Raw genomic sequence first — 26,940 nt, forward strand, 5'->3', positions numbered from 1 at the left:
TAAACATAGTGGCGGTATTATCTATACACAAAAAAATTAAACATCATCCTTTGTAATGTCCATGTCAACATCCATGTGATTGTTCTGGTGATGTCATTATGTAACGGGGAAACAAATCTGACTTGGTGCGTCCAATTAAATCGACAAAAATGCTATGAATGCAGACTTTTAACTTGGCATATAATATGAATAATATTTGAATCAATTCAAATAAACCAACCTTGTGCTGGCCTAATATGTCAAAAGATACAACATCTTATACTTTTATTTTCCAGACATAAATCCAAACTGATTTGAGAATAAAAGCCTGAAATGGATGTGATGGGACCTGCTTTCAGGTCCTGACAGGGGAGGGAGCCTTGACCCCTGCCTCGATCTGGTGCTCTAGTGCGGGGCCACCTCCCAGCCCCTACTTGCCTACTGTGCAGCTGGCTGCCTCCAGTCTGCCGAGAGGCCCAGGAACGCCAAGGGATGACTAAGGAGGCGGGAGCATGCGCTGGCCCAGCGCCGCACCAGCGTAAGAGACCACCCCAGGGAGCAGAAGAATCGGTGCCGGCAACATTGCAGCGTTATGCTGCCGGAAAAGATCACGCCAGCCCGAAGTAAGAATGGGGCTGAGCCAGGATGAAGGAGCCTACCCGCAAGCCAAAAAACCTGGGATGCAGCCGCTGCAATACCGGCCACCTCTGCGAAAGATTGAGGGGCTCCTGCTGCAGCCTGCACAGTTAGGAAAACTCAACTAAACAACCAGGGAATACTTTTTACTAAATAAAGCCCTCATGCAAACACCCACTAAACCACTAAGTAATTCTTTTATATTATCGGAAGGGCCTCCATGGTATATATTTAGGCAGTATTACATGGGCAAGGGGGGCAGTTCCATGCCAGGTAATGCCCACTCCCTCACCATGTAACATTACTACCATTACTCGGCACAATGTACCGCGATACTAAGTCCTTTTTGCAGAAATAAAGATGTCTGCCAAGAATCGGGTAAGAAGGAACTGCGTAGTCCCTTCTCCCTTTCCATGGTGGCGTGTCGCGCATCGGCATGTGCCGGGAACACTACTGACATGAAAAGAGGAGGTAAGTGGGGTGGGAGGGTGTGAAATCTTTGGGAAATAGGAGTGGAGGACACGGAGTGTTGGGGAGATTTATCATTGTGCTTCATCCCCTCTCCTAGTGTGACCCCCAGCACTTTTTGCTGGATGTTGGGAGAGCTTTCCTAAAGTCCTACTGGTAGTAATACTTTACTAAAGCTTCCCAGTGGTTTCTAGATCCCCAACTCTTAGTATCAGTCTGTACTAGCTCAGGACCTTGGTAGTGTGGCAGAGCAGTCAGGTTTATCTTAAGAGGAAGATGTGAGCTGTAGGTAAGTACTCTGAATCTTAGACAGGCACTGCAAAGAAGCACTTACACGTATATTTATATAAAAGATACATATTTATTAGATTTACACCAGAATCACTTTAAATACTTCAGACGGTAGAACACGAAGGGATACTAGATGATAAACTTCAAAGGGGCACTTTCACTTTTGTGTTTGTTCAGTTACAATTGTAGCAACGTTAGAAGGGGAAAAGACAAGGTTATCGTATCATCGGTAATTGCGCACTCATGCAGTTTTGAACAGGTTGTACGGTAAAGCATTTACTCTGTGAACACATATAGAAAAGTCCCTTAAAGGGAGGAAAAAGTGGTTAGTGCAACATGGGCTTAGTTCAAGGTCCTGGCAAGTCTTGGTCCAAAATCTCAGCCCTTGCTAAAGGCAGTTTGCTGTTTGTCAAGACTTCGAGCCCTCTCTGAATAGTGAAGAGCTCCTGTGGATTTCTTCCAGTATATTAAGTTATTGAAGCAGCAAGTTAACAACTAACAGAGGAGACCGAATAAGTGACTTTTAAATGGGATTAAGTGGGACACAAGCAGCAGCTTGGGTCAGGGGTAAGAAGGGGTTACCCTGGACACCACTAGGCGCACTCCAACGCTCTGGAGCGACTTCTCGGAATCAGGTAAGCAATACCTTTTTTCCCCCACAGTACCTTGAGTTTGAAGAAAGTGTTTGTGTTGGCTCCTCTACAATGTGGCAGCTTTGGACCCGGCCTCCAGATTCTTTGGTCTGGTGACAAAAGGCAGGACAATGTCTTGCACTGGCGGTTTCGTAGGGGCACCTGTGGCACGACTTTCAGCAACTTCTTGGTTCACTCTGCAGTATTGGCGCCTTTTCAGTAGCACCAACAAAGGACACTGATCCCCTGGTTAATCTTCACGTCTGCAGTCCCACAGTCTGGAGAGGGGGTCTGGGCGAGTTGGACCAGATCTCTGGAGGGGTCCTTATGTGCTCAGCACAGATTTGGACAGATTCAGCCTTTCTATAAAGATGCAATCAAAATAGGCAGCAGGTCTCCTTGTATTGGAGCTCCGCAGCTTTGGAACCTCCTAGGATCTCGGGAGATGGCTTGTTTCAAAGTTCGGTTTGGGACTGGTTGTTCCCACCAGCCTAAGGCAAGGATTCCTCTTTGGAGCTCCTGTCGCATAGAAAACGCGGTCAGGACAGCAGAGTTTGCTTCACACTCTTACAAAGGGTCTGCAGGCGTCTCTGGCCGTAGCCTCACCTTTTATACAGTTCCAGCACACACTTCTTTGCAATCTCTCAGCATTTTACAGCAAGGGGTGTTTGACTCTCAAATCGGGACAGCCAGACCCCCTGTGGAAGCTGGTCCTATTCAGGCACTCTGGCAAAGGACAGCGGGTTGGAAGACACCTCCCCCCTCTTCCTGCCTACCCAGACACTCTGGAGCCTAGGCGTGGATACCTACTGGTTCCTGCCAAAGACAAAAGACACATAGACCGTCCTCCCTCCCAGAATGGTAGAAGAAGGGCTAACAAAGAACAACCACGCTAGTAATGGCGAAAAAAGAAGGTAGGCCCCAAGTTGGTACTTGGGTGCCCCTATTGTGCACTACCGAGGCTATGGACATAGCCTGCGGTATAAAAAATGCACAATAGTTGAAAGAACACGTGTTCGACAAGATTATGGGCAGTACCCTTTGGGTGCACTACAGCAATCTCGGCCTCCTGGTATAGGAACCCAACCTTTGGTATAAGCCTGTAAAACACAGGTTGGTAGTGTTGCTGAGCAGCCAGGCTTATCTCAAGAGGGGTCAATGTGAGCAGTAGGGTTTTTACTGAGATTCATAGTGACAAGCATCCCAATAAACACTTTGACTGTTAAATTAATAATTGTGTAATCAAGAAACCTTTAGTTTGAACAAGCCTTCAGAAGGGGCAATATAAAAGTAGCACACAAATACACTCTCTTCGTTTCTCTAAATCAGCAAGTACCCATTTGGGATGGCACACAGATGTTTCGTACACCTCAAGTGACTTCAATAGCTAGGACAATGTGGACATTAATATATCACTGGTACATTTAGAGCAATACTGAGATGGATATCAAAGTAAAGGGATTTTAGAATAAAACAAGAAGTCCCACAAATATTCTGAAGCAGGTACGTACTTTTGAACCCCCCCACCCCCCAATGAAAAGTAAGTTAACCTTTTCCTGGAAGAATGGCAAAACACACAGAGGGAAGAAGTCATTTGGGGAAACAGGCCAGCCAATGTCAATTGGGCAAAAGTCTAGGTGAGCTGAAGCACTTCTTGCAGGTAAGAAAGTATTGCACAATGTTTTAGAAGTCTTACTAGAAAAAGTAGAATCAATGTAGGGCCACAAGCTGGGAGGCTTGTGAGGGGTAGAATCTGCCAAAAACTCTACAGAAGCAACGAAGACAAGTCTCAACTGAGAGCAAGTAAGGCTACTCAACAAAAGGTACGGCCCCTTAGTTTTACAGTACCCTGGGTTTATAAGAAATGGTTACAGGTGGCTTATGTTCTTGTGTAGCTCTGCAGATCCTGTTGTTTCTGCGCCTCAGTCGTGGGGACAAGAGGGAGGACTACTGGGGACTCCTACACTGCAATAGGATAATCAGCAACAGCAAAGGACCCTTAGTTTTACAGTACCCTGGGTTTATAAGAAATGGTTACAGGTGGCTTATGTTCTTGTGTAGCTCTGCAGATCCTGTTGTTTCTGCGCCTCAGTCGTGGGGACAAGAGGGAGGACTACTGGGGACTCCTACACTGCAATAGGATAATCAGCAACAGCAAAGGACAAACTTCAATTCAGTGGCTCTTTGCGGTTTCAGCTCCTCGTATCTCAGCAAATAGCACATCTGCGGTTCTTGGCTACCACTCTGGTCTTTCCTTGCATCTGGAGTCCAGCACTCCGTTGAGGTGGCTCAGGCTTGGTTAGTCCTGCTTCCTGGGTGTCTGGAGGATCTTCCAGAAGCTCAGATCCGACTTAAAAGTGATGCACTCCAATCTGGTGTTCATATGCCTGGCACGTCGGTTTCAAAAGCCGCAGCAGTGGAAGTACAGCCAGCTCCGAGAGGATGTCCAGACAAGTTCACTTTGGGGTTGATTGGTCCCACCAACCCAAGGGGAGAAGTCGTCCTTGCAGGGCTTCTCTAGTCGAGGCGAATTCAGAGCTTCAGCACAGCAGCAGGGCTTCACTGGGCAAACCAACGGTCCAGGAGTTGCAGCAGGCGTCTCTTCCAGGCTCTTCTTCGGATTCCTTTGTCCAGTGGTTGACTCTGCCTTCCAAGCCAAAAAGCCTTGCCTTTTATGCAGGTTTCTCCCATTCATTCAGGCCTAGCTGTCAATCACACAACAGGTTGGCTGTCCTTGCCGGACAGCCAGCCGGCCAATCCCATTTGGGCATCTCCCTCACTTACTGTGCCTGCCAGACACCCTGGAGCCAGAGTGAATCCCGCCAAAGACAAAGCGAACAAAGAGACCAATCCTGGTTTGGCGCGCAGAGTAAATCTCAAGAAGGACCTTCCCAGCAAGAAATGGCGAAAAAAGGCCGGGCCATTTTGACAAAATGACTACCCATGGGGGTGCCTTACTGCCGCTGCAAATGCAGCCCGCAGTAAAAACACACAAAGGTAGTTAAAAGTAAACCACTGCCACCAGCCATTATTTGTGGAAAGGTTAACATAAAAAATGTTACGTGATGAAAAACTAGACAAAGGGGATACTAAGTAACCCCTCCGTAAAATGGTGTGTGCTGAGTCTATAAAGTTACAAAAGGTAAGTAGTCCATTTCACTTCGCTGCTCTTGGAAACAGTTTATCCAAGAGAATATATTTAATAAATTGGGAAATCTGAATGACTTCCCTGTGCCACTGCACTGAAGGTGCTGTGTGCCACAATGTAAAAGAGGATGCCTATGGCGTTTGTCAGACTCCACAACTAAAAGAAACAGAGTCCAAATCACAGAAGAATACACGAGAGAGTGGGGAAAAAGTCTCACTCTCTCCAGGTTAAAAATTAAGTCCTAAAATCCAGCACTGCTGGGTGTCTCGAAGGTAGAAGGGAATTGGCACATTTCTGTGAATTCTCCCTAACATGTCCACTGCCACCAGCCATAACTAGATGATTGTGACGAAAGTCACAGGAGCGGAGAGAGAGAGAAGGGGGGATAAGAATTATCCCTTTGGCAGTCCACTGAAGGTGGTGTGTGCCAATCTCTCAAACTATAAAGTTTTGGGAGAGACTAGAAGTATCTCTCTATCCTTAACTGTAGTTACTCAAGGATATAGAAAAAGAATCTTGGAGGACACTAGGAGTCGCCAGCATCTCTGCCCATAAGGAGCAGTGTGCTGCAATAGTAAAACAGTTGCGTTTAAGAGCAATGGAGCAGACAGACTCCATAGTACAGCTTGATTAGAAAGAATAGAGTTCCAAAAGATAAAGCACTTAAGTGTGATTGAGTGAAAAAATCCTTCACTCATTCAGGATTAAAAGAAAAACGGTCCAGAAGTCCAGAAAAACGTGCTGGGCGTCTCACTAGGAGAGGGGATGAAGCACAATAACTCTCCCCAACACTGGACTTCTGAACTTTTTTTTTCTTTTAATACTGAATCAGTGGAGCCTTTTCCACTCATTCGTTCTTATGGGCTTGGTCTTTTGGAACTCTAATCTTTGGAATCCACCTGTACTATGTAATCTGTCTGCTCCATAGCTCTTAAAGGCATCTGTGTTTTACTATTGCAGCACATGGCTCCTTATGGGCAGTGTTGCTAGAGACCCCTAGGGTCCTCCTTTTAAATAATTTTTCTATATCCTTACTTAACTACAGTTAAGGATAGAGAGGTACTTGGTGTCTCTCCCAAAACTGTATAGTTTGAGAGATTGCACACACCACCTTCAGTGGATTGCCAAAGCGATCATTCGTATCCCCCTTTCCCTCTGCTTCAGTGACATTTTAGTCGCATAGAAAGTAAACTACTTATGGCTGGTGGCAGACGACGTGTTCTACCAACTATTGTGAATTTTCTATACCGCAGGCTATGTCCATAGCCTCAGTAGTGCACAGTAGGGGCACCCAAGTACCAATTTGGGGCCTCCCTTCTTTTTTCGCCATTACCAGCGTGGTTTTTCTTTGTTAGCCCTTCTTGTACCATTCTGAGAGGGGGAGGTCTGTGTGTGTTTTACCTCTGGCAGGAACCTGTAGGTATCTCCGCCTAGGCTCCAGAGTGTCTGGGCAGGCAGGAAGTGCGGGAGGAGTCTTCCACCCTCTGTCCTTTTCTGCCCGAGTGCCTGAATGGAACCAGCTCCCACTGGGGGGTCTCTGTCCTGATTGGACAGCCAACCACACCTTTCTGTAAATTGCTGAGGTAGTTTGCAGAGGAGTATGTATTGGAATTTTATGAAAGGTGAGGCTCCTGATGTAAAAAGCAAGTCGACCACTGGAAACGGAAGTAACCGAAGAAGACGGCCAGGGACGCATGCAGACCCTTTGAACACCATGAAGTGCCCACTGCAGTCCTGCCCCATTTTCTGTGCGACACAGGAACTTCGAAGAAGATGCCTCCTTCACTTTGACTGGCCATCTCCCGAGGTCCTTTGAGTTTCCGGAGATGCAAAACCCCAATACCAGGAGACCTGCTACCCATTCTGAGTGCATCGTTGTAGAAAGGCCAAATTCGTCCAAGTGTTAGCTGAGCCCTCAAGGGCACTCCAGAGATCAGATCCAACTCGCCCAGACATCCTCAGCAGTGTATGGGGCTGTGAGAAGCAAAGAAGATTGAACGGGGGAATCGTGTTTGTTGTTGGTGTTACAGAAAAGGCGACAAATCCGCAGTGACCAGAGAAGTTGCTGAAAGCTGTGCCGGATGTCCTCCCTTGAGACTGCTACAGAGATCCCGTCCATTGTCCTGCCTTTCGTCAGACCAAGGAATCCCGAGGTTGTGTCCAGTGCCGCCACATCGAGGACAATCAAGCCACTATCTTTTCTTCTAAACTAAGGTACTCTGGGGAGAAAGGTATTGCATACCTTGATCCGTGAAGTTGCTCCCGAGGTTTGGAGTGCACATAGTCCAGGGCACCCCCCCCCCCCTTACCTCTGACTCAAGCTGCTGCTTGTGTCCCTTTAGCTAGTCCTTTAACAGGGTCTCCAACATTGATTGTGTCCTCTTGCATCTTAGAGACTAGAGATTGTAAAGTATCCACCGGAACTTTCATATTCTGCTGCTTGTGAAGACTTTGTCCTCTCCAAACTGCCTTTAGCTAGGTTTGCGTTTTGGACTCAAAAGACTTGCTGTGTGAACAAACTGCCTCAAACCTTAACTGCTAGTGTTGCACTAGCCAACAATGCTCCTTCCCAAAAGTCAATATCTTATGTGTTTGCAGATTAAGTGTCTTTACTATATTTTTGTTACGATTCGCAAGTGCGTGTTACAGATAATACGGTAGAACTGTCATTACTGTCAAAAGCTGTAAACGATATAACCGCGAGCAGCTACAAACTAAGCAGTGTCCTTTGAAAAGTATTCCTAAGTGTTTTGGTTTATTGTGCCAAGTAATTACAGGTGATTCTTGTGTAAATATAATCGAAATTTTAATATTCTTTTGTGTTAATTTGATGTGCATTACTAATTAGGTTGTGTGCTTTCCTACAGCTCACACCTTCCTTTTATGAAAGGCTTGACTGCTCTGCCACTCTACCAAGGTTCCAGCAGTGGTACATACTGATGCTTGGAGTTGGGGGATGGGTGTGTGTGTGGGGGGGGGAGATCTACAATGCACTGGGATAGCCTTACCTCCAAGTGGGACTTTGGGAAAACTCCCCTAACAGTAGGGATAATATCTTGGAGGGCTCTGGCTCTGCCGGCCAGCCAGGCCATTTTCTCTTTGCCAAGTTACGTAGCCCTCGGATATCGCAGGAGTTGTCCATCATGCAGCTCAGTACTAGTGACCATAGCCTCAAAGCCCATGAAGACTCCAACCTCCTATATATCCGCCCACACAAACACCAGCCTCCTGCCATCGCCTAGCAACCAAAAGGTTTCTGCATTTGTGGCAGATAACAGCAGCCAAGGACAAATGAGTAGAATAAGCTTTATCAAGCTTAAGCAGACGGACATCCCTGGCCCATCTGGGTCTACCCAACCGTAACATATAAGGCATGGTGCCAAAGCAGGTTTTGTCAATCCACAATACATACTTCAGCGCAGCCGGTCTGATGTCCTCCATCAGGAGTCTAGCCTCACACGGAGGTTCATCTGCCAGCCAACCCGCAACGAACCTCAATTGCGCTGCTAAATAGTACAGTTCGATCCAAGGGAGCCTCACGCCACTGTCGTCCTGACTCGATAGTGTGGATATTGCAATTCTATGGAGGCCCATCCCCCGGAGGAAATTCTGAAGGATAGCCTCATCCCTCCTGAAAAACTCAAAAGGGATAAGGAAGTGCATGTTACCAAAGTGATAGTGTAGGCGTGGCAATATAATCATCCCATCCCAACATGGATGGAGGCAGCGGAGACCAAAAGCCCAACCATTGCACCACCCCTTCAAGAACCCTGATATTGTTACCAAGTGCATCTCTTCAACCAAGTTTGGAATGAGGATCCTCAAATAGCAAAACTCCCGAGTCTCCCACCTAAAGCACATGTCCGCAAGATCTCCATGATCTAGCTTAGCCTCTGTAGGTTGGCCAGGGGAAACGCACAGGATATGCCCTTAAAGAGCCTTATGCCAGAGATGTCCCCGAAGTTATCCAAAACCTCCAAGACCAATTGCACGTTTTTTCGGTTCACGTAAGTAAAGTAGTACGTCAACCGTGTAGAGCGAGATCAGGTGTCTGGTGTTCCAATCCCACCACGTGCATCACCAAACTCTGCACGCAAAAACTCTGCAAGGGTCTCCTACGCCAGGATGTATAGCATCGGAGACGGTGGGCAGCCCGAACTAGTACCCTGTAGAATCTCCCAGGTGGATGAGTTGTTTACCAGTGTGGATCCTGGCCAGCGGTCTGGTGTATAGCAACCGCACCCAACTTTTAAATCCTTGGCCAAACCCAATCTATGCAGCACTGCATAGATCCATTCCTAGTAGACTTAGTCGAATGCTTTGATAGCATATCACAGCACAAGTCGCATCTTAATGGGACACCCGATCCATAATGTACTGCAGTCTGCAGAGGTTCATGGATGTACTCCTCCCAAGGACAAACCCCGTTTGGTCCTCCTGGATCAGGGAACCCATTACCCAGTTAAGGCGACTGGCCAGTAGCTCCATAAGTAAGTCTTGGGCTAACATGGACACAGGCCTGTAGGACTCCCACTGGAAGTCACCATTCATTCCTGCATGCTGGGCGGCGGCTGGCCTCGGTCGAGTGCTACCCGAACACCTTAAGTAGCACCAGAGCTAAGGTGTCCCGCGCACTCCTTATAAAACTCGGGGGGGAGGCCATCTCCCCCAGGGTCCTCTCAGTTGTCAGAGCGTATAACACCCAAGATCTCCTCAAAATTATAGGCTCGTCCAGCACACTAGCCTGCTCGGTGGTAAGCCTAGGGACCATAATCTTGGACAATGTGCAGTCCACCACGTCTGTCAGAAGTCCCGCCCCGACCATACAATGTACAGTACAATGCACTGAAACTGTCATTAATTTCTGCCTTCGAGTGCCACGCCACAATCGTCCACGACCGCCGTGATCGGGTGCCGAGGGGTTTCATTATTACAGAACCATGCTTATAGGCGTCCCACTTTATCCCCTTCCGCATGCAATCTTGAGGTGGAAGTACTGTTATTGAATTTGCTAAGCCTCTCCCAGGCAGAGGTGCACTGAAGATGCAGGGCCAACAAGTATCCCTCTGACTCTGCATCCAGAGCCACAGTTTTCAAGCACATGGATGCATCCTTCCAGGCTCTCAAGCTACTCCGCCAGGGGTTTTCTAATGGCCCCACTACCTTAGCAATTCTTCGGAACACCATTTTGAGCCTCCTGCCAGTCTCCCACCGGGCCACACTGCCCACATTTCTCTCCAGTTATTCCAGAAAGGTGGTGCCTATATGTTCTCTGAACAACTCAAGGAGAGCCCCCACCGGCATATGCCACATCGCTACCAGAGAGTGGGCCGTAGCGCGCACAGTGGGAATGGTCAAGTATCGTACGTCTGAAATATGTGGCATTCACAAACTTGTGACATGCTTGCTTCCAACAAAAATAGTCAATTCTGGTTTATAGTTTATGCAGTGCAGAGTAATAGGAGTAGCAGCGATTAATCTCTGTGGAGGCCTCTCCAGATAAGTACTAGCGACAGGTCCTCCAGCAGCGCTGAGGGTTGTCGAGGCAGGCAGTGGTCCAAGTCGTAAGGTGGTATACCTATCCCTAGTGGGGTCTAGTACACAATTAAAGTCCCCTCCCCACAAAAACACAGCGTCCTTCATAGCCGCCAACTTCCCACCTAGTGAGCGGAGGAACGTTGTATGATTAGGTGAGTAGGAATTTACTATATACACCTCCCTGTAAAACCATGCACCATGATGAGTCTACCCTCATCCATTTCAGTCTCTATTAGCTGGAAGGGAGTAGCAGCCACTATCCACACCAAGACCCCCCTGGAGTACCTTGAAGCGGACCCATAGCCAGCATCACCCCATCTGGACGCAACATTCTCTTGCTTGGACGCTAGCAGGGGAGTCTCCCGGAGCAGTGATATAGATAAGTTTCTTCAGCGCTAATACATTCTAATTCTGTTGCGTCTCATTTAAGGGTTCATACCCCTTCATTAGGGCCATCAGTCACGCGTGACCTTACCCCCTTCACCTCCACTAGGCTAGCCACCCCCCCACCTCCCGTGTCAAATGGCCAACCTTGACGTTCAGTTCCAAAATGTGAACCCAAAAACATCCAGCATCTGCAGCTTCTCCCACTAATAGGATCTGTTCCTCAAGATCACACCACTGATGTGTGTGCAGTCTCGCATAAGACTGTCCCAGTCAATGTAGCCCAGGTATAGGCACGAGTCTCTAGGTACCATGTAGGAGCCCCAACTCTTCAGATCTCTGGGTCACAGAGCGCAATGGAACCCCCACTGCTGATTCACTAAAATCGCCTCTTAGCAGCGGCTTTGGCAGCCAGGACAGCACAACACCTGCAACAGCAACACCAGAACTCCCAAAGAGTACCTGTTTGTTCACAATTGGAAAGGCAGGCAGAAATGAGCACACGGGACCAATCCAGATGCAGTCACTGCCCAGCAGGGTCCTGCTGTCTGTGAAAGCCCCCAACAAGCCAGTTGCCGCGAAAAATAGTTATCCCTCTCCAAAAGAGGATGGGGCAGGATCCGCCCAAGCAAGGCCACCGGCAGCGCAGTGTGAGCGATCTTCTCCGCAGGGCAGAGTTGGCATCAGGCCCCACTCACTCGGCAACCAGATAAAGGGGGTGGGGGGGAGGAGGAGGAGGAGGAGAAGGGCACAGAGGATCTGACACAGCCCACTTTAAGCTCTTGAGCATGCAGGCATCACAACACCAGACCTGCTTCTCAGTGCCTGCTCCAGCTATTGCATCCCTCAGTGAGACAGCAGCCCATCTCCAGGTACGCCTGCTCCAACGGCAGCAGCTGTGCGGGCCTCGCAGCTAGACGTGTACCCCCAAGCGCAGGGTGTCATGGCCGGCAATCTCTTCAGCAAAGCAGCAGGCAATGCGTCGCTTCCGGTCCCCAGACGCACAGCCACAGCAACTTCGTTGCTACCCAAGCCCCGCCACTGTCACTCCTCAGCAGCCATCTTGCTGGACCTTCAGTGGCATACGGCCAGGGACCCACAAAAAGTGGCACATGTGCGTACCCAAATACCCCCAGGATCAGGCAGCCTGGCAAGACCACCTTTGCTTATCAAGGGCCAGGCTAGGATCTCACACCCATTTTGAAGGATCTATTGCCGGATTGCCGCAGGAGCTCATGCTGTGTGAGACTTCACAGCATGGTGCTCAGCCACGCCCCTGAAATGTGTCATGACTTGTGGAGTTCAGGAGCATAGTTTTCCGAATCCTAGGACCCTGAAGGTCTGTGAATGTGCATATTTTCCAAGGTCTCAAAAGAAACGACTCGGCGGATGCATTCACCATTCTGAATCGTTACGATCCAGAAACTGTGAAACGGATTTGCTTACAGAATTCTACTAGTACTTTCAATAGGTAAATTCCACAATCCTTTTCTAGTTTAGGAGCATATGAGGCTGACCATATAACAGTGCAGTACCTAATCACAACTTTGTAAAATTGTGAAATAAAATTTGACTTTTGTCACCTAAACAGTTCAATAAATGTCCTTTGTATTTTAACTTGAAAAAATACATTGAATTGTCAAGTTATCCGGTTTGGAGGGGGCGATACATGGTGTGGCAGGACCTCTTACACAGCTTAATGACAGGTTTATTTGGACGCATGTTCAAAATATTGGCTTCTTGCAGTCAGTGCTTTTGTATTGGAAAGTCTTCCACCTGACCTTACTGGCGATTGATGTTCTAAACAAGTTATTGTTTACGTGCCCCCAATTTGGCCACCCTGTACATGGCCTAATTTGAAGAGCTGTTAATTTTTAATTAAGACAACCCCCTAACATGTGGCTTTACGTCTATATAGAGGACATCTTGATTTTGTAGGATACCAGAGAATCTAACATCGACTTCAAGTTGATCAATAATCTCAACTCTAACCTGAGGTTCACGATGTCCAAAGATGTTAAATACATCCCTTTTTTGAGACCTAGTGATCAAAGCCATAGATGGGGTCCTTGGGTAATTGCCTTTATAGAAAACCCACGGATCGCAACACCATTCTGGACCACCAGAGATTTCACCCCAAGGCCTTTTGGCACAATCTATCATTTGGACAGTTTCTTTGCATTAGGAGAAACTGCACCATGGCCCAGGATTACAAAAGAAATGCAGATATCGCCTTCAATAGGTTCCTTGACTGGTTATCCCTGATGTGTCTGAAAAGATTTGAGAAAAGAGCAAGAAATGTGGACAGAGCTAATCTACTGGAAAAATCCAACATTAAGAAAAAAAGATCCAGGACTGTATGTGTCACCACTTGTAGCCTGCAGAGTACCACCCTAAAAAAAACAATTCTTAAGAATTGGGCACATAGTCTAACTCAATTGCCCTGAGTTGAAACTGCCCGCTTTGCTTTCAAAAGAGGTAAAAACCTTAAACGGTATTTGGTTTCGGGCGATGCCTACAATACTAAACCTGCAACCAATCTCGGAGCATTCACAGGACTGCCACGTGTCAAGGGACACTATCCATGTGGCACCTGCACTGTATGAAAATTCACGATGACCAAACACAATTTCTAAGTGGGCCATAAAGATTGGGACCTTGATTTCCACAGTACATGTACGAGCACCAATGTTATCTGTCATCAAATGCCCCTGCAACAAGATGTATGTAGGAAAAACTACAAATGAGAGTGACAGAAAATCTGTCCAATTAAAACCAAAACCATGACTTCAACACTGGAACAACATGTTTGTCTTCATTGGCCACAGTGAAAATGACATAAAATGGTGGGTCATTGACAAAATCACATGAAGTGACACCAGAGACATCGAACTTTGACTAGCCAGAAAATATCAATTTTGGCTATATAAGTTAGACAGCTACTGCTCCAGTTTGAATCAACAGGAAGAATGGCAACCATTAGGTCTATAAACATCTGCCAGTTGGGTCTTAATTTGGTCCTCCGATTGTACTGTATCCCACACCTTTGGGTTTTTCTACTTATTTCTGCTGTTTTTTCTTCCTGTCCTTATTTTTTCTTCATAATTTTTCATCCTTTTCCTTCATTTGATCTTTGTTGCCCCTTTTCCGGTGTTGGGGTGAATTCTCAGAAATGTGCTAATTCCTCACTACCTTGGAGACCGCCAGCAACTTTGCTGGATTTTAGGAATTTTAATTTTCAACCTGGAGAGACTTTTTTTTCAACTCATTTATTTTAATGTGATTTGAACTGTTTCTTTTGGGTTGTAAAAAAACCCATGACAAACTCCATAGGCATCATCTTTACATTGTGACACAGAGCACCTTCAGTGCAGTGACACAGGGAAGTCTTTCAGATTTCCCAAAAGTTTAAATACCTTCTCTTGGATAAACTAATGTTTCCAATAACAGTGAAGTGCAGTTGACTTTACTTACATTGTAACTTTCTAGACCCAGCACACACTATCTTACAATACGGTGTTGGAGGGGTTACCTAGTATCCCTTTTGTCTAGTTTCTCATGTAACAATTTAATGTTACCCTTTATACAATTAATGACTTGTGGCAGTAGTTTACCTTTAACTACCATTGGGAGTTTTTACTGCGGGCTGTGTTCAGAGCTCCAGTAAAGCACCCTTGGGTGCCATTTTTGTGAAAATGGCCCCAGTCTTCTTTTTTCAGCCATTTCTTTGTGGAATGGTCCTTTTTGAGATTTACTCTGCGCACAAAACCAGGTTTGGTCCCTTTGTTCTTTTTGTCTTTGGCGGGATTCACGAGTGAAGCTCACCTCTGGCTCCAGTAGGTCTGGCAGGAGCAAGAAGTGAGGGAGGTGCCCAAAACTCCACGTGCTAAATTACCCTAGTTACAGGAATGCATCCAAAGTTGATGGCGTCTGGCTGTCCAGCAAGGACAGCCACCCTGGTGTGTGATTGATAGCTATGCTGGAATGAATGGGAGAAACCTGCATAAAAGCCAAGGCTTTTTGGCTTGGAAGGCAGAGTCCACCACTGGATGAAGGAATCCGAAGAAGAACTTGGAAGAGAAGCCTGCTGCAACTCCTGGACCGTTGGTTTGCCCGATGAAGCCCTGCTGCTGTGCTAAAGCTCTGAATTTGCCTTGACTCGAGAAGCCCTGCAAGGACGACTTCTCCCCTTGAGTTGGTGGGACCAATCAACTTCAAAATTAACTCGTCTGGATATCCTCTCGGAGCTGGCTGTACTTCCTTGCTGCTGCAGGAACCAAATTGCCAGGGAAAGGAACACCAGATTGGAGTGCATCACTTATAAGTCAGACCCAATCTGTTGGAAGATCCTCAGGACTGCTAGTAAGCAGGACTGACCAAGCCTGAGCCACCTCAGGTTTGTCCTTTCCTGTCGCCGACCGCCCCATTGTGTTGCAGGAGTCCCCAGAAGTCTTCCCTCTTGTCTCCACGACAGGCATGGGAACAGGATCTCCAGACCCACACAGGAACATAAGCCAGCTGGAACCATTTCTTCCAACCAAAGGTACTGTGCAGTCTTGGGGAACTTAACTCTTGTGTAGCCTTACTTGATCTCAGTTGAGTCTGGTCTTGGTTGCTTCTGTTGAGTTTCTACAATTTCTTTACCTCACAAGCCTAACCAGCGTGTGGCCCTACTTTGATTCCACTTTTCTACAAAGACTTCTAAAACATTGTGCAAGACTTTTTTATTCGCCTACAAGAAGTGCTTCAGCTCACCTAGACTTTTGCCCAATTGACTTTGGCCTAGCCTGGCTCCCTGAATGACTTCTCTCCTCTGATGGTGTGTTCTTACCTTCCTTCCAGGAAAGGGTCAACTTGCTCTGCATTGGAGGATTCAAATGTACTCTCCTGCTTCAGAATGTGTTCTCTTGTTTTATTCTAATAACCCATTTTTTTAGATACTTCCAAGTATTGCTCTAAATGCTACAGTGATATATTAATGGCCTCCGTGTCCTAGGTATTTAAGTTAGGGAGTGCCTGTGTGCCATCCCAAATGGATCTTTGCTGATTTAGAGAACCTAAGTGTGTATTTCGGAGTGTATTTGTGGTTTACTATTACATTGCCCCTTCTGAAGAAGGCTTATTCAAACTGACTGTTAAATTAATAATTGTTTAATCAAGAAACCTTGTGTGCAAGAGTTTATTTGAATACTTGTCATTGTGATTCTCTGTGTAACTCCCCTACTGCTCACATTGACCCCTCTTGGGATCAGCCTGGCTGCTCAATCACGCTACGAATCTGTGTAGTACAGACTTATACCAAAGGTTGGGTTCCTATTGCCAGGAGGTCAGGGTTGTTGTAGTGCACCCAAAGGGTACTACTCCAAATCTTGCCTAACATCCGGCTACATGGCCCTCGCCGGTGTTTTCCTGCTCGGGCAGTCCGGAAACCCCATGGTGCGCGGCTATCCTACCGAGCCGCCTCCGTTTTCCATGCCATGGCGATGAAGGAGCAGCGTCCAAGCCCATGGGCAAGCAGCCAGCAAGCTCAATGAAGCCTCCTGGGAGGGCAGAGCCCACGGTCATGTGTACTGTGGTATACACACAGGAATGAGCCTCCTGATTAATGCAACTGATTACGCAAATGACAACCATCTGTTGGTGTTAAAATGGATTTTCAGCATCAACTCTGGGAGTAGGTTTTAAAAGGCCACCCTATTATAGTGAACAGGTACTGATGTCTAACCAAACTTAATAAAGGTAGGGTAGGAGATGAGTAAAACCTAGACTCAGGATGGTGAGTGATCTAGAGCTACAATGAGACACACAGAGCACTTCAATAATTCAAGTTAGGTGATGTTCAGAAACATTGTTATTTGGCCATTGAATAAACTGACCAATGTAAATCCCATTAGAAGTATTGTCACAGCTATTACGCTTATGTCCCGTCCCCTTTTCTCCATACTGTATGGGGCGTCCCTTCCAAGGAACGGGAGATTGAACCTTTTTTACCAGAAAACCTTGTTCCTCTTTAAATTCAGTTCCCCATTAAATCAGGGAGCATGCGCTGCCTTGATTCTGCCCTACGGCCCACACCTTAGTCCCCTTTTCCACGTCGATGGGAATGGGCCGAATTCACTAGCGCTCCTGGGTTTGGCTTCGGCCATATAATTCCATGCGCGGATACTTCTTCTTTGTCTTTTTATTGTCATTTTATCTTTCAGGTACTCGGTCCTCAGGCATCATGCTCCTTCCGGCGCATGTCGACTTCCACAGGGTTCAGCAGGTGTCCATCCTGCAACGGGCACTTCCCAACTTTAGACCCCCACACCCTCTGCCTACGTTGCCTTGGCCCGGACCATGGTTGGCAAGCTTGTACAGCCTGTGGCTCTCTCCTAAATCGCTGAAGAACAGACTAGCCAGGGGCTCAGCCCTAGTTCCGGCAATATGGCCGAGGGTCTATGCCCTAGTATCGGCAATACATCTGAGGGGGCGCCTAACCGCAGCTCTACCAACCCCCGGGTCGACTGTGTCACACCTACCAGGCCTAGGCCCGAGGAGCAGGGTAGGCCTCGTGATCCACAGACAAGAGTCTTGGAGGCTGGGCCCAGCGAACCAAGCAACATGTTGCAGGCCCTTGGCAGGCAGCGTGACAAGATCGCTGCTGCGCCAGACAGAGGCACCTGTCTGACACCATTCCAGGAGTCTGGCGAAGAACGAGGGTCGAGGTGGAACTGGCCTCAACCAGGTATGTGGCCTACAGCCGATCCTTCTTATGCGCAGGGCAGCTTCCCGCTGCATCCATATGGGCAGGGTATGCAGCGGCTTCTGCAGCTCCCGGCTACCCAGTCAGTACCCCCCAACACCTCACCGGCCAGTGAAGAGTTCTTCGAGAGGTTCCTCGGGCTCATGAAGTCACCTCGGATGGGGGTTATCCTCGAGGACGCCATCATGGAGGTCCTCCCTATTATGCTAGTGGCACCACAAGCGCCCCCGGCACAGCCGCTGCCTCTGGCCCCCCCAGCTGATTCCTCAGGTGGGTCCTTACCAGCCCCCACCGCCTCCTCAGCCTCCGGCCATGGTCACTGTACCCCAACGTCCGGCTCCAGCTACTCATCCACCTCCACAGGCTCCTCCTGATCCACAGGATACAGATGAGGAGGATCCGAACATGCCATCCTCAGCCAGGGCCTTCCAAGAACACCTTGTAGGGCTGGCTGAGTACCTTTGGCTTCTCCAACCTAGGTTGAACAGCCGGCAGAAGGGGTTCTGGCTGAAGTCCTCACGCAACGCCCCCTTGCCAAAATGGGGACTCCACTGCAAACCGATGTAGCCTCCCTGGCCAAGAATGATTAGCTCAAGCCCCACTTGGTACAGCCGGTCAATCGACGCCTTGATGCCAAGTACAGGCAGATGTAGCGGGATTCACTCTTGCTATCGGCCCACAATCCTCAGTGATTGCTGTGGCATCACTATACTCCAAGCCGCAGTCGTCCTCCGCTGCGACACTGCTAGGCAAGGAGATCATCCTGGAGGCTTATGGGAAGAAGCTGTATTCCAACGCGTCCTTGCATCTTTGTCAGGCCAGCGCCGATTCCATGCTGGCGGCCGCTAACCAAAGGTTATGGCGGGAAATTGCAGACTTCCTCCCAGAACTCCCTACGCAGAGCCAATCATGTTTTAAGGCAGGGCTGGCTGAGGCCAAGCTGGTGGCGCAGGACCTCATGGAATCCACTGTGGCCCCATATTGACACCTCTGGCCATGCCATCTGTATCGCCACGGACATGAGAAGGACAGCCTGGCTCCGGGTTAACAGTTCAACCTGGACGTCCAGGAATGCATATTACATCTAACGTTCGAGGGGGGGGGGGGGGGCCTCTTCCACTCCTCCACAGACGGAGAGCTGGACCAGAAAGAAGAAAAACAGGTCACAAATTGCCAAGTCTTTATCCATCTTGACAAAAACCATGCCCAAGTTGTACACCCAGTTACAGCAGTGCTCCAACAGGGGGCGTATGTATGGAGGGTTCCACGGCTTCCAGGAGCAGAGATCCAGGCAGCCTGACCGCTCGCCATCTCGGAACCAGCGAAAGCAACAAAAGGGGGAGGGGGTGTAAGGGCTTTCTCAGTGCCTCTCCTCTGCGACAGCCTCTGAGGGAAAGAAGGCATGACACGTCTCTTCCGGTCCACATGTCTCCAGTGGGGGGGGGGCTTGCTCTTCATGCAAATTTCTGGCAGCAGAATTTCACAGACCCCGGGATCCTCTCCGTAGTATCTATGGGTTACCGCCTACCCATTCCAGCCTCTCCTCCCTCCTCCCCTCCACTCCCTCGGGTTGGGACAGGAACTCTTCTGACAGAGATCCGGTTGCTCATAGCGAGCCAGGCAGTGGAGGAAGTGTCAGCCTCCCAGCGAGGCTTGGGCTTTTACTCGATTTTTGCCATTCAGAAGAACAACCAGGCAGGCCTGAGAGATGTGCTGGACCTTTCCACCCTCAACCTCTTCTTACCACTGCAAAAATTCAAGATGGTTACGCCAGCTTTTATTGCAGAGACATTGTGCAAGGTAGACTGGATGTGCTCCCTGTATCTGAAGAATGTGTACCTACACATTCAAATTTGGCAGCCCCATCGTTCTTTCCTTAGTTTCAGGATCATGGCTGCCATTTTCAATACAAAGTCCTTCCTTTTGGCCTCAACTCGGCCCCCAGGGTCTTTACCAGGCTCATGAATACAGTGGCTGCTCGCCTTGGAGCGCAGGGCCTCCACATCTACCCATACCTCAACAACTGGCTCGACAGGGCTTCATCTCTGGAAGCGGTTCACCACTCCTCCCATGCACTTATGAACACGCTGCACGATCTTGGATTCTCTTTCAATCTCAAGTTGCAGCTGCAGCCCATGCAGACTCTGACGTTCTTGGGATTCATCTGGGACACATGCTCCGAGAAGGTATTTCCGTCGGAGGACAAGATCTGGCCATCAAGAGGGCCTCTGCCCACTTCCTCAGCAGAGGGGTAACCTCTGCTTGGTGGTACCAGCATCTCCTGGGTCTTTTAGCAGCGGTTCTTGTAGCCGTCCCACACACAGACTGAGGAGGATTGAGCTGCACTTCGCGGCCTCATGGAACCAGGAGCGGGGCTCTCAATCCGAGAGCATCAACGTTCCTCCATCTCTCCACCCAGACCTAACATGGTGGTCCAGGGACTGCAACCTACGGACAAGCAAGCCCTTTCGGCCTCCCACTCCGCAGGCCGCCATGACCATAGACTCCTCGCTCGAGGGCTGGGGAGCCAACCTGGACGATCTCTCGGTCCACGGCACCTGGACTCGACAGGAGTAGGAATACCACATCAATTGGTTAGAGCTGAACGCCATCTGGCTAGTGGTCAGAGCATTCCTACCACTTCTCAGGGGCAAGGTTGTCCTCCTACAGACTGACATCTAGACCAGCATGTACTACGTCAACAAGCAGGAAGGCACCAGATCCCCATCTCTGTGCAGACTGGCAATCAGCATGTGGGAGTGGGCCCTGGAAAACGACATCTACCGCACGGCCGTCCACCTCCCGGGGGAAGCCAACTTGGAGACGGACAGGCTCAGCAGGTTAGGAGCAGACAATTAAGAGTGGCAGCTAAATAACCTCATCATTCAGGAGATCTTCTACAGGTGGGGTCATCCCCAGGTGGATCGCTTTGCCACCTGGCACAACAAGAAGTGCCCTAATTTCACCTCCTGGCAGGGACGGGGTCCCAGCTCCCTGGGCGACGCATTTCAGATTCAGTGGAATGGCATGAAGGCTCATGCCTTCCCGCCCACTCCGCTAATTCAGTGATTTGCAAGATCAAGGCGTCTCGCCAGCTCAACATCATTCTAATAGCTCCATGGTGGCCAGCCAGGCCATGGTTTTCGGAGCTGCTCAGCCTCTCGGAGATGCCTCCGATTCACCTCTTGATGGGCCCAGCTCATCTTCTGGCGCAGTATGGGGGCAGGGTCATCCACCCCGTGCCACAGAAACTAGCTCTCACAGCGTGGTACATGAGCAGGTAACGCTGCTGGACCTCAGCCTCTCCCAGGCTAATCTGGAAATCATACAGGGCGCAAGCAGCAAGGCTACCTGGGCCCAGAATAAAAGTAAGTGAAGCCGATTCTGCCACTGGGCAGACTTCAAGGAAATCGACCCCCTGGCATGCACTCTGGATGATGTGCTCTCCTTTTCGGCGCATTCGCCCCCTCAGGTGTGCAGGTGGACACCTGCCGTACATGCCCTGCAGCCATCGGGGCTTACAGGAATTCGGAGGAGGGTGATCTCCTCTTCATCCAATCCTATCGTCCAACATTTGACGGGGCTCGCAAGGCTCTACCCGCCCGTCAAGAGGCCGCTCCCAGTGTGGGATCTCGACATAACCTTGGGCGCCCTGATGTACAAACCGTTCACGACAATGGCGTCCGCGGGCATCAAGCTGGTCACCGTCAAGACGGCCATGCTGGTCGACCTCACTTCGGCTCGCAGTGTCGGCGAGATCCAGGCGCTGGTCACCTCGGAACGATATACTACCTTTCACAGGGACAAAGTAGTCCTACGGACACACCCGTCATTTCTGCCTAAGGTGCTGCCGGCTTTCCACTTGAAAGACGAAAAAGTTCTTCCTACATTTTTTGCCCATCCCAAGGACGAAGCAGAGTGCTGCACTGCCTGGTTGTCAGGCGCGCCCTGAAATTTTACTTGGACAGGACCAAGGGCTTCCGCAAATCGGACACCCTGTTTTGTCACTTTTGGAGGCTCAAGACCAGGCTATCGGGCCTCCATATCCCGCTGGATGGTCGCGGCCATCAAGGAAGCATACGAGGGCCAGCACAAGCAGCTGCCGGCCAACATGCATGCCCACGCAGCCAGGGCCAAGGCAACAGCCATCGCATTCCAACACCATGTCCCTTGGCATGTCGTAAGCATGGCGGCCAGTTGGGACACTCCCTTGCCTTTCTGCAAGCATTACTGTTTGGATGCCGGCTCTAGATCTGATGCAGCTTTCGGACAGGCGGTTCTCTGGAACCTATTTGCTTAAGGAGGGTCTCCTCTCCACCCTGGGGCTACATTCAGTTGTAATCGCACATGCAGTGTGGAGGAAAGGGGACTAAGAGTACGTTAGTCACTACGGTGAGTAACTTATTTACATATATTCGCTATTGGAGGGTTATACTAGAACACCAACAGTTTACCTTCAAATGTTTCGCAAATAAAGTAGTATTATGAATAACGCCTTAATTAACGTATGGTAAAGCAAATAAGAATCAGAAGAAATGGCATTTTAAAACCAGTTGCTGACAAGTAAATTGATCAAAACCTAGATTAAGGGCCCTAGTTCTGAAGTCCAACCCTTCTAGAAATTGGGGTCTATTGCTCAGGAAACTAGATCTACACGCTGTAATTTGCTGGAGGTTTTTCCCAAACCAGAGTTGCCAAAGGGAATGGTTGCAGGTATGTTCCAGTATTAGAAAAACATTCAAGTAAAGTTCTTACAAGTTTCTCTCACAATCCCTCCACACTAGTGGAAACCCATGGGGAATTGGGGAATACTTGACCAGACCACTAATCTTATTCGGGCAAGGGAGAGATTATGGTTCTTTGGCCATATAACCCTATGGTGGGATAGAGATGGGAATGCAATCTCAACCCCCCCCACCACCACACCCCCTTACTTTGAATTCTTAATCAACCACTGCAGGGGTTCCTAAATCCTCATTTGGCTTTGTCCATTCGAGGGAGGCACAGGTGTCGAGGTACATTTCACCGTCTGGATTGGGTCTGGTAAGTCGGCGGTTCTGTACTCTCAACACTGTTCTGGAGACTGGACAGCTGGATACTTTTTGAATGACCAAATTAAGACCTCCTTGGAACAGCTGACCTCAGAAGACCTCCAGGACACAAAGAAGGCAGGTTGCCGACGCATTCACCACGACCAGGGGGCAAGAGGAGAACCTCATGTAGAGAAGGAGCAGGCCCTGAATGGCTCCGCTTCAGTCAGGAAGATGAAACTGCAGGGGATAGGCATCTTGTGCCACAAGTTCAAGATCTTTGGAGTTCCATGGTTGAACACTGAGCGGCAACCAGCGCTGTAATGTAGCTCGGGAGAGAGCAGGTAGGTCTACTGGATGGGCCAGGGACACTTCAAAGGGCTCAGCAGGCACAGGTCCTCTAGTAGGGCCCAGTCCAGGGTTTGAAGAGATCGGGAGTGAGGAGCAGGGCTTCACAGATTTGTCTGGAGGCAATGCTGGGTCTCTCGTCTTCAGCAGGCTTCACTTTGTAGGTGGTCTGAACTCCCAAATGGTTGTGGTAGTCCTCCTTTTATCTTGGATTTGGACTGCATTTCCCCTAAAGCCAACTAATATTAAGGGTCTGCACCATTCAAACTGGCAGGGGCTGTCCAACACATCCTGCCAGCAAAAGACCCACTGTCTTCAATGTGGACTGGGTGCAGGCAGACCCAGTCCCCACATCCGGCCACACACCCACCACTTTTCCTCGGAAAGCAGAGGCGTTGCCTGGGAAAGGGCTTTTCTTTTATGCAATTCCAGACCCAAGAGAGCAGGAAGACAACCAAGGCACAAAATGGGCAAAGGACAGGCACAACTCTTGTGGCATGGCTCTTCTGAAGTATATGCAACTCTAAATTGCATTATGCAGTCAAATTCAAAAGTGTTAGGTAATAGATACAGCTTGACTAGACTTGGATGTCATTTTGAGTTTACAAATTGGCACTTTGTCAAATTTTCACAATTCTGTCTTTTAATGATTGAAGTTTTTTGGAGCGAAAAGTAAATTACAGGGCTGAACTCCTCAGGAAACGAGCAAACCACTTCCCATAATGCACATCCACCCCTGATGAACTTGACACCATGATGTATTAAACCTTTCAACTTTCCCTGTGCTGGTGAAACAATTACTCAAGGGTTTCTGCACAACATCCAAATATAGCCTGTGCTGCCCCTCATATTTCATTGGCCAGGATAAGTGGATCCATGAAAGCATAGAGTAAGGGTAAGAGGAATCCTGCAGTGTTTCTATTTAGGAGTGGGGGACACACCATTGCAGCTACACATTTTTGTTTTAGTCCTAAAACTATGTAGGGAAAATTTTGATAGCATGTAATGTTGATCATACAGACGTGTTATAATCATTCACGCATGGAGGTTTGCCTCTATCGTGCATGGTATGATAGAAATCATGACAGATAGGCACCAAAGGTGTCAAAGTGGGTATATAGTGTTTATATTGAAGCCTATATATTGAAATTCCAATATATCAAATCTTTTATCTGAAAACCTTTATAGTGAATGTATTTAGGGTGGGGTAAAGCGTAATATTTTTGGGGAAACTGTCGGGATGGGTTTTTTAGGGCTGGGAAAGAGGGCAGGGGGAAGTGGGGAGGGGGGCTACCTTGCCACAACAAATTTATTTACTATAAAAGTTTTCAAGATAAAAGTTTCGATATATGGGGATTTGTTATACATTATTTTGATAAAAAGACATGTAACCATCAACGGGAATAGTTATGAATGTACATGTGTGAAAGGCATATATGGCTGTCTTGGATTAATAGCGGTTCAAATCCCAGGTATATTTCTGCAGTTTGTCACCTGAAGGTCTTCCTTTTCTAAATGTGTCTGGTAACTTGATTTGATATTTCAATAAACATTGCCTGCAAAAGCATTCATTGTGCACACCTTTTTTTCTTTGGTATCTTCTTGCTTTAGAGTTCAGCGGTGTGCCATGTTGCAGTTTTCAGAGTTCCATGAGAAGCTTCTCAACACGCTATGCAAGAACACAGATGATGGCCTTGCCACAGAGCATGCACAGAGCCTTATATTGGATATTTTGTGTTGGCTTGCAGGAGTCCATTCCAATGGACCTGGCAGGTAATTGAGTTCCATTTTGAGACATTTATAGGCGTGCTTTTAAGCATTAGAAAAATGTATTTAATTTCAAAGTGCATATTTGATTTTTGCAGATCGCAAGAAGGAAAAGAGAGCTTGCTGTCGAAAACACGGAAATATCTCTCTGAAATAGTACGTGTCTGCTTTTTTGAGGCTGGACGGAGCGTAGCCCATAAATGTGCACGTTTTTTGGCACTTTGCATAAGGTATGTTTGGCAAACCTTTAGTTTGTTTTGATTTTACAGATTAATTAGCTACTTAACTTAGACTTAATTAGTTTGTGGATTGGGCAAGGCAGAGTGTATACTAATCCAGAAAAGTTTCATGCTTTATTGGTTTGTGTCCCTTTCTAGTCTCCTTTAATATGGAGAAAAAAAATGTTATGGATTTCGTGTTCCTACCATGAATTGGCCCATTATGTGGACCTTAATCAGCGAGCCTCTGTTCACAATTATGTTTGAATGGTTTCTGATTTAGATTAACTGTAAACCAACTAGGTAACAATTGCTGATGTTTTGAAGCGTCTAGTCTTCTAGTGGTAGTATGCATTTGCAGTGTGAATATAGACCGATGTTTGGGGCAGATGCACTTGGCTGTAAACTGCAAAAGGCTTATTTCCAATGCAAACTCGATTGGGTCCTTCAATCGATGAACAGATTTGTTTTGAGGAGACCTGTTCAGACTGATTCTCTGTCCTGTGTGCATTTTATTAGAACCCTAAACGTTTCAGTTTTTCCAATTTTTCTTTGGTCTTTTATTTGTGTGGTTAGTGGACAGCTACTGAAATTCTCCTTCCACGGCAGCCTTTTTCCTATATTATCCTATGGTATCCCATATGTTACTAGAGCAGGGATGTGTTATTAAAACACTGCATTATATTCCCCCTATAATAGTGTTGTAGAGTAGACTGGTGGAAGCTATCATTTAATGTTTGCTTCCAGGGCGCTGCAGGTTTTATAGCATTATTAGCCCACTGTACCTTTATGGTAGCAATAAAAGGCAGGGGGTGGGGGTTAATGAATTTTTTAAATGTTTACTTTCAACCATTTTGTTCCTGGTCTTCCCTTTGTTTGGGGAAGCTGTGAGGCAGGCCGGAAATGGCTGAAGTGCATACATGGGTTCAGTCGCTCAGCCATGCTCCCTCACTAGTGGATTGGACTGGTCCGTAACCCTCCCTATACTCCAAATGGTATGGGTGGACTTGAGTGACTGGCGTCATTTAAGGCCAACCTCTTTGGCTGACCTCCAAAACCTGTGCATGAGTGATTGGAGGGTTGGCTTAGTCCAGCCCATGAGTGAATTTGTAGATCTAGGGGGAGCCCATGGCCATTGCTCCAGTCTGCTAGGTTTATGCATTGCTGGAGGATTTGCGGCAAAGCTGTGCTGCACAGTTGAGGACCATGTTTGGCCCTACTGGTTGTGCCCCGTACCTTAGCTCTGGTTTCATCTTTAGGCTGCTTGGTGTCCCCTGTCAGCTGTTCCTCATTGTTCTGGTCTTCTGCTAAGGATGGACTGGATGCTGCATCCTTGGACTGTTTCTGGGCTGTTTTTCTGCCTACTCCAATATCCTTGTCCTAGACCGATCACCTTGAGGTAGGAAGCTTCTGTTATCCAGATTGGTGGCGGTCACCACTACCCCACATCTGCTTTTTGTCTGGGCAGTCTTTGTTCGAGACCACTTTTTCTTTCCCTGCGGTGGCACAGTTTTCTGCTTGGTTGCTGCTCCATTTTGCCCACCGAGCTGTCCCTATGTGCTAGGTCAGGTTCTTATGTGGGGTAGCTCTTATGCTTTGGGGTGCCTTCTCAATCGTTGCTTCCGATTCTGACTGGTTGAGTAACCTGTGTGCAAGGACGTTTCTTCTCCAACTGGAAGTTCCCCAACTGGGTCTTGCTTGCCCTAACTTGCTGTATAGCCTGTTTAGAATAAGTCTGCCTTAGGTTTTACCTACC

General features: G+C 48.1%; 1 protein-coding gene across 5 annotated transcripts in view; it reads left to right on the top strand.

Annotated features, from left to right (window-relative positions):
* BIRC6 (baculoviral IAP repeat containing 6) overlaps positions 1-26,940 on the top strand; it is a 3,097,233-nt gene that overhangs the window by 536,583 nt on the left and 2,533,710 nt on the right. For all 5 annotated transcript variants that reach the window (XR_011268132.1, XM_069607902.1, XM_069607904.1 and 2 more), the window contains exons 18-19: positions 24,811-24,972; positions 25,065-25,196. Coding sequence is in view for 4 of the 5 variants with exons in the window: in XM_069607902.1 (XP_069464003.1) it covers positions 24,811-24,972; positions 25,065-25,196 (294 nt within the window). In the remaining variant the exon portion in view is untranslated. The remainder of the gene's footprint in view (positions 1-24,810; positions 24,973-25,064; positions 25,197-26,940) is intronic.

Source organism: Ambystoma mexicanum, chromosome 4q (assembly GCF_040938575.1).
Source record: "Ambystoma mexicanum isolate Mex_15411 chromosome 4q, UKY_AmexF1_1, whole genome shotgun sequence".
NCBI lineage: Eukaryota > Metazoa > Chordata > Amphibia > Caudata > Ambystomatidae > Ambystoma > Ambystoma mexicanum.